This window comes from Acomys minous, assembly GCF_964271855.1.
Source record: "Acomys minous genome assembly, chromosome: 4".
NCBI classification, from domain to species: domain Eukaryota; kingdom Metazoa; phylum Chordata; class Mammalia; order Rodentia; family Muridae; genus Acomys; species Acomys minous.
This window is the reverse complement of record NC_140486.1, coordinates 70798600-70812540: the sequence shown is the minus strand read 5'-3', so window position 1 is coordinate 70812540 and position 13941 is coordinate 70798600. Positions and strand designations below refer to the sequence as shown.

Below are 13941 nucleotides of genomic sequence, written 5' to 3'. Positions count from 1 at the left end.
CCCCCCCCCACACACACACACACAAGGCTTGGGATTACAGGTGAGCTGCCCTGCCCGCCCAGAATTTACATGTGTTCTAGGGCTTCAAACTCTGGTCCTCGCGCATGTGCGGCAAGCACTTTAGTCTCCATGCTGCTCCGCCAGCCTCGCGGCACAGGTTGTTATCATAGACATAACACATTCTTAATTCTCTTTTTATATTCTTCCTGTTTTAATTTCTTTTTCAAATGTTTTATCACATTATAAATTTGTTTACTTTGTATAGCATGCATGAGTGTGTGTGTGTGTGTGTGTGTGTGTGTGTGTGTGTGTGTGTGTGTGTACTCAGGAAAGGGTGCATGCATATGCATGTTGAAGTCAGAGGTCAATGTGAAGTCTCTCCCTCTGTAATCTCCTTTTCAGTGTCTGAGATAGCTCCTCACTGACCTGGATGTTGCCAAGGCTGGACTGACTGGTATCCCCCTATCTTCACTTCCCAAACACTGGGGCTGTGGGTGTGTGCCACCCCACCTAGCTTTTTTATGTGAGTTCTTAGAGATCAGACTCAGGTTCTCGTGTGTGTGTGTGTGTGTGTGTGTGTGTGTGCGCGCGCGCGCGTGCGCGTGCGCGTGTGTGTGTGTGTGTGCCAGTGGAGCCATCCCTCTAGCCATCTCTGCCTGCTTTTAAAAGCTAACTTCCTAGAACTAAAGCTTTCATCAACCTTGTCTGTCCAGGCAGCAGTAGCAGCGTGCACATTGTTTTTGTGCAATATTGTCCTATACATTTTGCCGCTTCCTGAATGGAGAGCAGGCTGGAAGGTGGAGGACAGCTTAGTTTGTAAATTTGCTCTGTAGTCTCCCTTCCCACCCCTCATGGAGCCAGACAACTTTATCCCCAGACCAATGACCCTTGGTTTGGTTTTGTTGCCCATTTAGTTTACTGTGGTCATCTGTATGATCGTTGAGAGCAGGATGGAGCGAGCAGTGGTTGCGCCACTGAAGGCAGTGATTCCCCCTTCATGAATCTACCCACAAGGAGTAGCTCATCAATGAGAGGGACGGGCCCTGAGTTCCTCCCACACCCTCTTCATGGGGACATCATCCTTTTAAAGAAAGATTTACTTATTATGTGTGTATATGCCACATGTATGTGTGTGTAGGTCATACATGTGGGCACATACACGTGCATGTGCCTCAGAGGGCAGAAGAGCCTGCCAACACCCTGGCACTGAAGTTTCAGGTCACTGTGAGCCACCCAATGTGGGTGCCAGTTCCTCTGCACGAACAGCACTGCTCTTGACCACTGCGCCATCCCTGCAGCCCTGGGACTCGCCTTTCAGAGGTGCCTGCAGCCTTTATTACTCATACACTTGGCTTTTGATTATTTGAACAAAGAGTAACTAACTAATACATATCAAGAACCAAGGTATGTGCTAACATGCAAAGATAAAGCCCACATCCATATGGTCACATGCCTTCTGGTCATGATGGGTCAGACAGGAGCAGATTTGGGTGTCAGCCTTGTCATCAGGATCCCAGTGAAGGCATGCTCATGGTGAGATGACTGGGGCTCGCTGTGGCTCAGTGGTAAACTCTACACTACATGGATTTAATCCTTAGTGTAAAAAAAAAAAAGATGCATAAAGGAAATCTTTGAGTCTAGGTGGCAAGTCTTGCCGTGATAACTGTGTAGACAGTCACTCTAAAAGCCATAATTGCTGCGCTCTAGTTTGTAGACATGATGGGCTGGCGTCTGGAGACAGCAGACGGTGTTGATGTCCCTGTGTCCTTCAACCCGGGCAGCAACAGCATGGTTGCAGATCTGCAGGAGCTACCGCCATCACTGCACGGTGCATCCTGGGTGGCACCTCTATCCTACCTAGGGGACAAGGTAACGATGGTCTGATGTTCTTCTGAGCCCTCTGTGGCCTCGCTGCTCAACTATCACTTCCCAGAGGTCTGGGAGGAAGCATCTGGAAGCTTAGGTAACTAATGTGTAGAAATGAAGATAGGCAATAAGGATGATGCCTGCCTCCTACCACACGGCGGGCTGCGAAGACGCCTCACATGGGTGTGTCCCACATACACAGGTTTCCAGAAAAGGAAGTCCTCCATGATATTTTTCTCAATTTGTGCTTCCTGCCAAGGAATGCTCCTCTAGGGAAATATAGATCCATTTAAATAATATCTGTTGCAAATGGACCAGGTGCTTCCAAATACTCTGCTGAGGAGTCTTTGTTTTAAAGCAGAAAGGCTCCCTGTCAAGAGAATAAAAGCTGAAAAGTGACTCACAAGATTACTAGAAGAGCCTGCCCATGATCTGAGAATGGAGGTCCAGGCTCCGTGGAGAAGTTCAGCAGGATAGGAGATGTGAGCAAGGGTGTGTTTCACAGGGCCTGGCTCACCAGATGGCATTTCATATTGCGCATGGCTTAAATGTCAGCGTGTTTATGGAGGTTCCATTTTGTGGACAAAACTGATCGAGTTATCAGTCTTTGGGGAATTAACTCAGTGTCTGTGAGTCAACTCAGTGTTGGCTCCAGATCTCTAATTCTGGACGAAGAAGTATGAGTTTCGACATTTTCATGTACAGAGCACTGCTTTTCTTATGTGATCCACTTCCCTATCACCTTCTAATCCTCACCTCCTCTTGCTGGTTGGTTATTTGTTGCTGTGCAAGAGTCTAAGGTGACAAGTAACTATGTTGTGTAGTTTCTATGGATGGGGGATCCAGGAGTCAGTGGCCCAGAGTCTCCCCTGGGGTTACGGACAAGATAGCTAGTCATCTTGGAACTAGAAGGTCCACTTGCTAAGGCCACTGTCATGGTTGCTAGTAGCCTTCTGTCCCTTGCTGTCTCCAGCTTGAAGCCTCAGATATCCACCACGTGAGACCCTCCAAGTGTCCTCACAGAGCCTTGTGGCATGGTGGCTGGCTTCCGCAGAGTAACTGAGGAAGATGAGTGCTCATTGACTTGCTATGAGTCACTGAGTTGAGCCCACCACACTCACGGGCAATGAAGCTTCGCTTTTGTGTCAGTTACTTTTCTGTCACTGCGATAAAGCACCACAACCAAAAGCAATGCCGACAAGAAAGAGTTTGTCTTGGTGTTCCTGAGGGAGAGTCCGTGATGGTGAGAGAGGCATGGCAGCAGGTGGGTAGAGCAGGAAACTGAGCATCTCCTACCACCCAGACGAAGAAGAGAGTAGACTGGTAGTAGGGCAAGGCTGTGAACTCTCCGAGCCCATGCCTAGGGAGCCTGCACCTCCTGAAAGCTCTACAACTTCCCGATCAGCACAGTAGAGGACCACTTGTCTGAACTGGAGCCTGGGGGGGTGGGGGCAGCATTCCTAATTAAAGCTACTACAGCTTCTAAAGAGGACTATCAGAATTCTTGCACACATTTTAAAAGTCACCCTAGCCATCAAAAGGACAGTGTTTAAAATCAACTAGATGAGTCTAGATGTCTAGATGCTCGTTGGAAATGGGTCTGGGCCCTGTAAACACAGCCCGGGGGGGGGGCGGTCTTCGTCTGGCTGCAGGTTCTAGGAGAAGCTTCTATGGACTAGAATCCCAGAGCAGCCTCCCTGCTCTCACTTGGACCAGTGCTTTGTCCTCAGTGAGGTGATGTTGCCCATGCCACACTCTCATCCCCCCCTCGTTCCTAGCTGATTGTAAAGGTGAGAGAGGCCAGGAGCAGAGGTGAAGTAGTTGACAGAAAACTACATTCACTGTGGCCACCAAGGTCACACTGTGCTATCCCAGTCCATACCTGCAAGATAGCAGTGACCATGGCTTCTCTCTCCAGCAAAATTTATAATAACATACGGAATAGTCACCATCTGCTTTCAAGGACTTTTTTTTTTTGGAAACTTTATATTTAGAGGTTTATTTTGCAACTGATATATCTATTTCTCCCAGTTAAATAATAGATTTTTAGAATTTCCTTGGATTAAGAAAACTTTTTATTTAGTAATCATGGGAGGAAAAAATCTCATTTGTTGCAGTATGATTGTTATTTTTTCTTTTAATAAGTGTACTTTCTTAATTTAAAAAATTCTTTTATGTGCATTGGTGTTTTACTGCATGTATGCATGTATGAGGGTACCAGATCCTCAGGAACTGGAGTTAAAGACAGTTGTGAGCTGCCATGTGGGTGCTGAGAATTGAAGCCACGTCTTCTGAAAGAGCAGCCAGTGACCATAACAACTGAGTGATCTATTCAGCTCCTACATTCTCAATTATAAGAAAAAAAGTTTGTGTTAATGGTTTTCAGGAATCTAAAAATGACATAAAGCAGGAGGCAAAGGCCTCACTTTCAGGCCTCTATCTAGAGAGTGGGAGATGAAGGCCTCACTCTCTGGCCCCCCATCTAGACAGCAGGAGACGAAGGCCTCACTCTTAGGCCTCCATCTAGAGAGCAGGAGATGGAGGCCTCACTGTTAGGCCCCCCATCTAGGGAATACCTTTGGTATGTACCCTGATCATTTCCAACACCGTTGATACTGTTCATCCCATTTCAGGTGTCCTCATATGGCGGCTACCTCACCTACCAAGCCAAGTCCTTTGGCTTACCTGGAGACATGATCCTTCTGGAAAAGCAGCCAGACGTGCAGCTCACTGTAGGTATTAAGGCATAACCCGAGCAGCAGGGAGCAGCCGGATGTGCAGCTCACTGTAGGTATTAAGGCATAGCCCGAGCAGCAGGGAGCAGCCGGATGTGCAGCTCACTGTAGGTATTAAGGCATAACCTGAGCAGCAGGGAGCAGCCGGATGTGCAGCTCACTGTAGGTATTAAGGCATAGCCCGAGCAGCAGGGAGCAGCCGGATGTGCAGCTCACTGTAGGTATTAAGGCATAGCCCGAGCAGCAGGGAGCAGCCGGATGTGCAGCTCACTGTAGGTATTAAGGCATAGCCCGAGCAGCAGGGAGCAGCCGGATGTGCAGCTCACTGTAGGTATTAAGGCATAACTCAAGCAGCAGGGAGCAGCCAGATGTGCAGCTTACTGTAGGTATTAAGGCATAGCCCGAGCAGCAGAAAGCAGCAAGCAGAACTAGGCTGTGCAGAATATTAGAATGACTCACGTCTGATAGTTTGAAGGCACTGACACCGGAGTTTAGAGCACGTGGCACGTCTGCCTAAAATGGTTCCTCTTTTCCCTCCCCATGGATGTAGCTGTATTTCACCCTTGAAACTGCATCATGATTTATTATGGTTTTTATCTTTCAATTTTAGTCATAAAATGATTTTGAGCACCTTCTTCATGGCAGCCCTGCAGTACAGGACAAAATCTCTGGAGTGTGAGTTAGGGAGCCCTGCTCTGAAGCTGGCTCTATTTCTGCTTAGTTTGGAAGCAGGGCTGGAGGTTCACATTTGCCATGCAAGTACTCTGGAGCTCCATCCCTGCTGCCATTTCTGCATTAGATGCTATGGTGGTGCCAACAATGCCAGCTTCTTAGAAGGTTTCTCTGCACCATGCACTATAAATGGAGAGCAGCAAGCCCCACACACCTCCTCACAGCAGAGGGCCCCACATGCCTGGTAGATCTTTGTGTTCAAGCACTGCTGAGCCGTATTTTGCTTTAGCTAGTAAACCAGTGTATTGGATTGTAAAAACTCAAAGGAACCTCAGCAAAACATTGTGAAATTAAGCAACAAAGATTTTAGAATTGCATAAAGAAAAGTTGTTGTGACAAGAATAGTGTCCCAGAAGGGCGGTGTTTCAGCTTTGTTCCCTACAGCACTTCTCATAGCTGAAGCCACCGCTGTATGTAATTTTTACTGCACAGGACTTAATTGTGTGTAGTCTTGGAATGCTCTGGGAGGTAAGGATCAAAATTCCCCCTTAGTTTTACCTTCAGACATGGAAATCATTTAGGCTCACAGAAATTTTTTTATTGCTTTATTTTAAACCACTGTAATTAAGAGCCTTTGGGGCATGCTGCTGAGATTAAGGTTTGAAGGAGCCTGTGATCTAGATAATGCTCTGCCTTCATGAGCAGACTGCCTCAGGGTTTGGAACCGACACAGAGCAGCTGGGCTGTGGTGTATGACTTGGGGTGGGGCTGCTAACGCAGGCCATGGACTCGCCTGTGCAGTCCTGTGAAAGCCCCCAACAGATGGGCTGGAACAGAGGCAGCTGAGTGGAGGCCAGACCCCACAGGAGCAGGGCCAGAGTCCTGGGCCCAAGGCTTCGTGCATAAGCTTTCTCTTCTTTTGGTGTGTTGAGCACACCAGCTTCAAAGCCAGGCTCAGTGGACCCTTCCATCATCCCTGCCCTCTACAGAAATCTACCTCGCAAGCATGGTCCTCTTGGCAGCTGTGAAATGTATTTCCTGCATTTACTACAAAGAATGACCAAGTGACTGCTTTTCTCCATCTTTTAAAACATTTATTTATTTATTTATTTATTTATTTATTTATTTATTATGTGTGAGTGTTTCATCTGCATGTCTGCCTGTGCAAAAGAGAAAGCATCAGTTTCAGCCCCGGGACTGAAATTATAGATGGTTGTGGACCTCCATAGGGATACTAGGAATTGAACTTAGGCTCTCTGGAAGAGCAGCCAGTGCTCCTAACCAATACTCGTTTATCTCTCCAGCTTGTATTTTGTCTCCATATTTTAAAATCACTTCTTATCAAGGTAGTTTTTATTTTTATGGAAATGTCCCATATTAGCTACTGCTTACCTGTTTCTGTGTCACTAACCCAGTCAGTTCTGAGCTGTTTAGGGGCAGCTATTTCATATACCGTAAGACACACATGGGAATCTGTTGTGATATCACCATGAATCCCGAAGCATCCCAGCTGTGGCACTAATGACTCCTGCTTCCATTTAAACAGGGCCAGCACATGTCCATTGTCCACAAGGAGCCCAGTGACCCTCGGCCAGACAGGGTGCATCATGGGAAGGTGCAAGTGGTTGAGGTAAAAGAAGAGACCCAGAAGACATCTTTGATGATCCTTTTTTTTTTCTGTGTTTTATTTCTTTTAGTCAGGATTTTCACTTACTTAAAAATATTTTAAGGATGCAAAATATATACACACACACACACACACACACACACACACACACACACACACTGCAAAACCCCAACCTATAATTTATAATATAGTATGTCATTGAGTGTTTGATGCTTACATGGTTTTGTTTATATACTCTCTTACAAATATTTCCCATGGGGTGTGTGTGTGTGTGTGTGTGTGTGTGTGTGTGTGTGTGTGTATGTGTGTGTGTGTGTGTGCACGTGCGCATGTGTGTGGGGGCCAGAGTACAACCTCAGCTACAATTCCTTAGGTTCTATTTCCCTTTGTCTAAAAAAAGTCTTCTCGTTGGCTTGAAACTTTCCAGGTAGGCTAGTCAGCAAGCCCAGGGGCTCCTCCTGTCTCTGTCTCTTACCCACTGAGCCATCCCTCATGCCCAGAGAAACCACAGAGTTCATGTTCTGTCGTGGTTTCTACTCTCCATTCACACCTTCATGCATGTACATGCACCTGCAGACCTGCCACATACACAAGGATAAATCATTAGAATGAACCAGCATACGAAAGACACATCAGAGAGGTTGCTTTCTTTTCACCATGTGCGGATGTGATGAAAATGGCCACCTACAAGTCAGGAAGAGCCTCCAGATGCAGCCCGCACCTTACTGTGGGATTTGGAACTTCCAGAACCATGACAAACTAGATTTCTTGTTTCAGCTGGCTACTACAATTTGTTATGCCCAAAGTCCACACTCCTACACATAATCCAGAATGTAGCATACCATAGAGTGTTTGATGCTCACACAGTTTTGTTTATATCCTCTTTGGGGGGCACATGTGAGCTTGAAGGAACCCAAGTGCACCAACGTGTCTAATGAAGACTCCAGAAAGAGACAGGAAAATATTCGAATAAGCAACCATTTCCCAAAGCCAATGAGAATCACTAACGTATCAGTACCAAACCCTCAAGCTCTAAGTAGGATGGATGGGATGGGTGCACACAAACGTGTTCTGATTCACGAGCAGAAAGACAAAGGCAGAGAACTGCCAAAGCACCAACCCGTCACATGCAAGTAGTCCTCAGTAACACGAACGCCGTGGTCAACAGGTGGTGGACTGGAAAAATGGCTCAGCAGATAAAGGCACCTGTCAGTAAGCCTGAGGGCCCAAGTTCAATACCGGGGATCCACATGCTGGAGGGAGAGGGCTAGCTCCTGCAAATTGCCCTCTGGGCTCTATGCTTGCTCTAGCACACATGCACTCACGCACATACACCACACAAAGTGGGAAAAATTACAAAGCAAAAGAAACACAATGCAGCAAATAATTGTGTGCAAAATTACATGCAAAAAAGATTTAGCATAGTGATCTGGCCTATGAGCAGAAAATCCATTGCTAAATAACTTCTTTTCAAAAAGTACCCAGTCACAAAAAGCACACAGGATGTGAGGCCACTGATATGAGGCCCCCTAAGATGGTCCAGCTATACAAAGAAGGCTGTGCTTTCCTGTGGGTGGATGGGGTCTGAACAGAGTTTCTGTCTCTACCCATGACAGAGTTCTCAGACTTGTGAAATGTTGTGCTCATAACTCAGACCACTATGCTACAGGAATCTGTAATTAAGGCAAATACGATAGCTCATTTCATTCCACGTGGTTTTAATAATAAAATCACATATGTCTATTATAATATGAAGAGTCGTGAATAGCATCTCACGCTGGTATCATTTGGAGGCTATGGGAAAGAGAATCGTAAACACCGGGCTAGCCTGGGCTACATACTAAGCTCCAGGCCAGCCTAGGCTACTTAGCTGGACTCTGTCTCAAAAAGAAAAAACAAAACACACCCAAAACAAACAACCTCTCAAAAAAAAAAAGCAAAAACAAAATAAGCAAGTGAAAAAAAGTAGCAAATCAATAAAACAAATGTGTTCATGAGAAAAGATTGTGCTTGCTGTCCCCTTTAGCTAGCACTGCCTGATTCAGCCACTCTTGCTTCCTGCGTCTTCTTCACTGACTTTTTATTTCCCTGGATGAAAGTGTCCTTACAGAGGTGTGGCACTGGTGTGACTGTGCTCCAGGAAGGACCCCCATCTTACTTCCTTTGAGTCTTTTTCCCTTACACATGCCAACTGTCTTCGGTTTGATCCGTTCCAGGGCTTTTCTCTCTGGAAGAGACCTTGCCTAAAGAAAACTCTCCATTTGCCTGTGCAGGGAAACTTCAGACATGCAGGCAGCAGTGCCCCCGTGTCCCGGGAGGAGCTCATGACTGTGCTGTCCGGACTGGACGGGCTGTACATCCGGGGCCTCCACTTCACGGAGACACAGCGGCTCACCTTGGGTGAGGTGGGGCTAGAGGAGTCCTCTGCTCTGGGAAGCGGACCCAGGGCTCATCTTGTGGAGATGTGTGCCTGTCCCGCTGACTACACAGGTGACTCATGTCAGGTAGGAAATTTTCCCAGCCACGGTATTCCCCACTTCCTTGGGGGCCCCCTATCTGTGTCTGGCTTTTCCTGGCTGCTGTCCAGCTGTGCTGCATGCTTAGGGCTCTCTCTACCCATCATGCAACAGTGCTGGGCCAGATCTAACATCCTTCCCTGACTACCTTCAGGGACTCAAAATGTAAGGAGAAATCACAGTGTCTTGCTATTCACAGGAGACCATGGGCACGCCACAGATGTAGAAGCCATAGGTAGGCAGGCTCGGTGTTTGTGCCTTGTCTTTTCCTAGCCTCCTTCCTGCTACCCTGCCATCCAAGTGGAGTTAAGTCCTGGACATGGAAGGCAAAACTCTCACTCCCATTTTCCACCTCTTAGCAGGTCCAAGTTGTTTAAAATTATCCTCACATGATTAAAATCATAGGTTATGCCTTCCATCCATCTCTTTTCTGACTGATTTAAATACAAAATAGATAGCCCAAGGAAAAGAGGTGGGTCAGCACCCTTGTGGCCAGGGTGTGGGCTCCTGCATTGACTCAGCCTGTGATTTACAGCTGGTCTAATTGTCTGGCGCTGTCTGCAGGGCCAGGTGGGTAGGAGGTGACGTCTGCCCTCCCTCCCAGGAATTACAGAGCGCTGCACTCACCTGCGGAACTGTTATGTGCTCCTCGCTCTCCCTGTGTAGGCTGACTCATGTGTGAAGTTTAAAGGTGGGGCCCCCAGCTGCAGACAGCCTTCTTTCCCTGAGTCAGGCAGGCCCAGGCACTGAGCAGGAAGGGCAGGTATAAGAGAAAGAACTCGGCGGCTTGCTTGGAGCCCGGCAGGACACCCAGGGATCGGGATGCCCCCTGCAGTGAGGTGGTCAGCCTGGAGCACAGGATGGCTGTGGATCTTTGGGGCAGCCCTGGGCCAGTGCCTGGGGTATGGCTCAGAGCAGCAAAGGGTAGCGTTTCTTCAGCGCCCAGGTCAAAATCATCTGCAAGCAAGTTTTATGGAGCTTAGACCCAGCCAGGTAATGCGCCTTTTAAACTTCGGTTTGGGGTGGGAAAATGTGTCCAGCCTGGTGCTGTTTTGAGTTAGGGTTATTAAGGAATAGATGGGTGGTCTGGGGGAGGGGCAGGTGGCTTCCTGGTTGCTGTGACTGGCAGGTTTTATTGCAGTACCTGGCAGATTGCTCTCCTGAGCTATTAACCACAAGCCCCATAAACTTCAACCCACCTTGGAATGCCTAGAGAGCCTAGAGCTTAGATGCTTGTGGACTACTGCTGTACCATGAAACTCTGTGCCCTTCAGGGACTAGCTCAAGCCTAGGACAAGAAACTATTGCCTGGAGGCTTGCAAGTTTCACTTGGAAGAAAATTTACCCACAAAGTAAAACATGAGAAACAATAACAGTCGAGGCTAAGAAAAGCAATCAAAGTTTGTGTAGTGCCCCATAGACACACTGCAATCTGCCAGGCATGAAACATTCATAAACGCTGCTCACCTCTTGCAAGCCTTGACTGCTACAGAGAAATAGAGCCTGTGGCTCCTGAAATAGACCTGGAAAGTGGATGGGGCATGGCTTTATCATCTACAATAGAAAATATTTCTGGAAATTTTATCCTTAAAAAAAAAAAGACTGTAAAACTTTACCACTTATAAAGCCTCTTTGTTGATGGACACATTCATTTTGATTAGGAGCAAGTCTTGCATAGAATTTGAATACTTCGGTAAAATGTGTTCACTTGCTTTATGGAGGCACGGAATGCTTACAACTGAGTCACTGGCAAGCAGTCCAAGTCACGTGAACAAGAACTTGGGCAGAGCATTTTTCCTGCTTGTAATTAAAGGCGCATTAAGGCGGGTGATTTTTGAGCTGCTCTTTCCCAAAGAAGGCTTAATTAAGGCTTTTTGTCCAAGCATGGTGCCATCAACTGTTTGTTCATTTAAATAATTTGTCCCTTACCAAATATAATTATTTTTGAGCAAGTGACAGGATATATGGTGTTAACTGTAAAGCATTGGCAGGTAATACTGCCGCTGGCCTGTTGCAGATGTGACCACACTGTCCCTGGCTGGATTTCCTTCAGATGGTCTCACAGCTGGGCTATCAGCAAACATTCCTTTCATTCTTTAATTCTCCTTTAGACAAGCCTATTCATATAGAGTGCATACAAATATTTTCAGCCTGTCCCTTTGTCTAAACGTGGCCCCTAGTCCTTAAAGGAGCATTGTATTAGACACTTTGTTCTGCTGCATGTGTGATCTGTAGGAGTTCCTGGCTGGCACACGACTCCCACACTTTCTCCCGCTGTCCGTGTGCAGATTCCTCTGTGCACATCAGTGAGAAGACTGGCCTGTTTATTCAAGGTTTCCCTTGACTGTCATTTCATGGTCTTACTGACGTATATGCTGCTTGGGACAATGAGATAGGTTGAGATATTAATCCTTCCTGGTGCTTTAAAGATGGGGATCTGGGAAATCGGAGCAGCAAACCAGGGGAAATGTCCAGCTTTAATCCGCCAAAATAAAGACCTCATCGACCTGTAATCCTACTTAAAGGCCTGCAGAACTCTAAAAGATTTTACTGAATGTTGTAAGAATCAAGTCACAGTTTTTTTTTTATTTGTTGAATTTTTTTTTTTTTTTGAGATAGAGTTTTGCTCTGTAGCTATGGCTGGCCTGGAACTCATAGAAATCCTCCTGCCTCTGTCTTCCAAGTGCTGGGATTAAAGGCCTGTTGGAAGGTTCTTAACAGAATCTTTTGTTTGTTTGTTTGTTTGTTTTGTTTTGTTTTTCGAGACAGGGTTTCCCTGTGTAGCCTTGGTTGTCCTAGACTCACTTTGTAGACCAGGCTGGCCTCGAACTCACAGAAATCCACCTGCCTCTGCCTCTTGAGTGCTGGGATTAAAAGCATGCCACCATGACCAGACCAGCCCAGAACTGTGTAAATAAGACATATGCTCATGATAAAAAATCTTGACTCTTTTTATTCAGATACAAGCCAGTAGCCCATGTTATTACAGTGGAGGGAGACAGTGGACTGGAGATAGAATTGACTGATGAAATATTGAACCCCAAACAAGAGCAAACCTGGAGACTCTCTCAGGCCGGGTGTCTGTATTCACAATGGGCAAATTCATATGAACAGTGAACTCAACACCTCCCTTCTGCACAGGCTCCCTGGTGACCACTGGTTAGTGAGTGTCACCGTGATGACTCCAGTCTTTGTGCCACTGTTGAGTAGACTGTGGCCACCCCACCCTCCTCCTCCCATGGCCTGAACCCACACTGGGGGAGGGGATAGCTATCAGGAGAATCTTGAACTTGGGTTATTTGTCTTGGCTGTCTACCCAAGGAGGAACTGGAATCCTGATCTGGTTTATTCCCACCCTCCCAGCTGCTCAGCCCTTGAGACAGCCAGTACGTGGAGAGGGGCCCCTGCCCACGTCTCCTTTCTCTATTAGCTTCCATTCCCACCAGAGCAAAGACACAGCACAATCTGACCAAAAAGCAACCAAGCCACTTGATGGTTGGTATCAGAGATCCACACAGCGCCTGGAGAAATATTTTTAAACCCTCATTTCTTCACAGTCAGAGTCGTGACGGGTTTGAAAAGTAATTCTTCTCTTTTCTTTGTATTGATTAATTTTTTTTGTTTGTTTGAAAAAATAGAATTGTCGCCCTGGATACTATCGGGACAACAAAAGCTTGCCCGCGGGAAGGTGTGTTCCCTGCAATTGCAACGGACATTCAAATCGCTGCCAGGATGGCTCGGGCATGTGCACTGTGAGTAAATTGGTAGTTTGCTGCTGCCAGCAGGCAATCTGTTCCTCCACTTTCCCTGGGATGTCAATGTTCCTTACCCCATAAGGCTCTAAACAGAGACTGCTGTGGCCGTGGAAGGGGCTTCTGAGTCATCTGGCAGAATTAGATATTTACACTTCACCTTTGCCTCCATTGTAACAAGCACCCTCTGATGAGAGGCCAAGTCTGAACAGTTATGAGGTTCCTTAGCTCCTATGATTTCTGCCTCATTAAATGATATTAATAGGTGGATCATGCAGCTTAACTCCTGCCTAGATATAATAAGTCTGAGTTGTCACTTGGGGCCTCATTTTTATTGGGGTGACATGGCTGTCACTTGGTGTTGAGGATGGGACTCGGTTGGCAGAGTGGACTGTGCCTTTGACCCCCAGCACCGCATGCAGCAGCCTGCAATCCCAGCCTCCCTCTGGCGGAGGCAGGAAGACCAGAAGTTGTCCTAGTCACCACCGTTCTATTGCTGTGAAGAGACACCATGGCCATGAAAACGCTTATAAGAGAAGGCGTTTGATTGGGGCTGGCTTATAGCTTCAGAGGCTCAGTCCATCATCATCATGGTGGGGACATGCCAGGCGCTCGAGCAGTACCTCAGAGTTCCGCATCCTGATCCATTGGCAGGCAGAAAGCAGCACTGGGCCTCATGCAGGCATTTGAAACCTCAAAGCCAACCATCAGTGACACACTTCCTCCCACAACCAGCCACACCTCCCAGTCCTTCTCAAGCAGGGCCTCTCCCT

General features: G+C 47.0%; 1 protein-coding gene across 2 annotated transcripts in view; it reads left to right on the top strand.

The window, feature by feature from the left end:
• LAMA3 (laminin subunit alpha 3) overlaps positions 1-13941 on the top strand; it is a 226015-nt gene that overhangs the window by 141368 nt on the left and 70706 nt on the right. Inside the window, exons 35-39 of one of the 2 annotated variants that reach the window (XM_084779751.1) lie at positions 1708-1869; positions 4500-4598; positions 6820-6903; positions 9174-9404; positions 13055-13168. In XM_084779751.1, coding sequence (XP_084635877.1) covers positions 1708-1869; positions 4500-4598; positions 6820-6903; positions 9174-9404; positions 13055-13168 — 690 coding nt within the window. Of the gene's footprint in view, positions 1-1707; positions 1870-4499; positions 4599-6819; positions 6904-9173; positions 9405-10125; positions 10410-13054; positions 13169-13941 lie in introns of those variants that run through there. The other variant, XM_084779752.1, reaches the window with a different exon arrangement.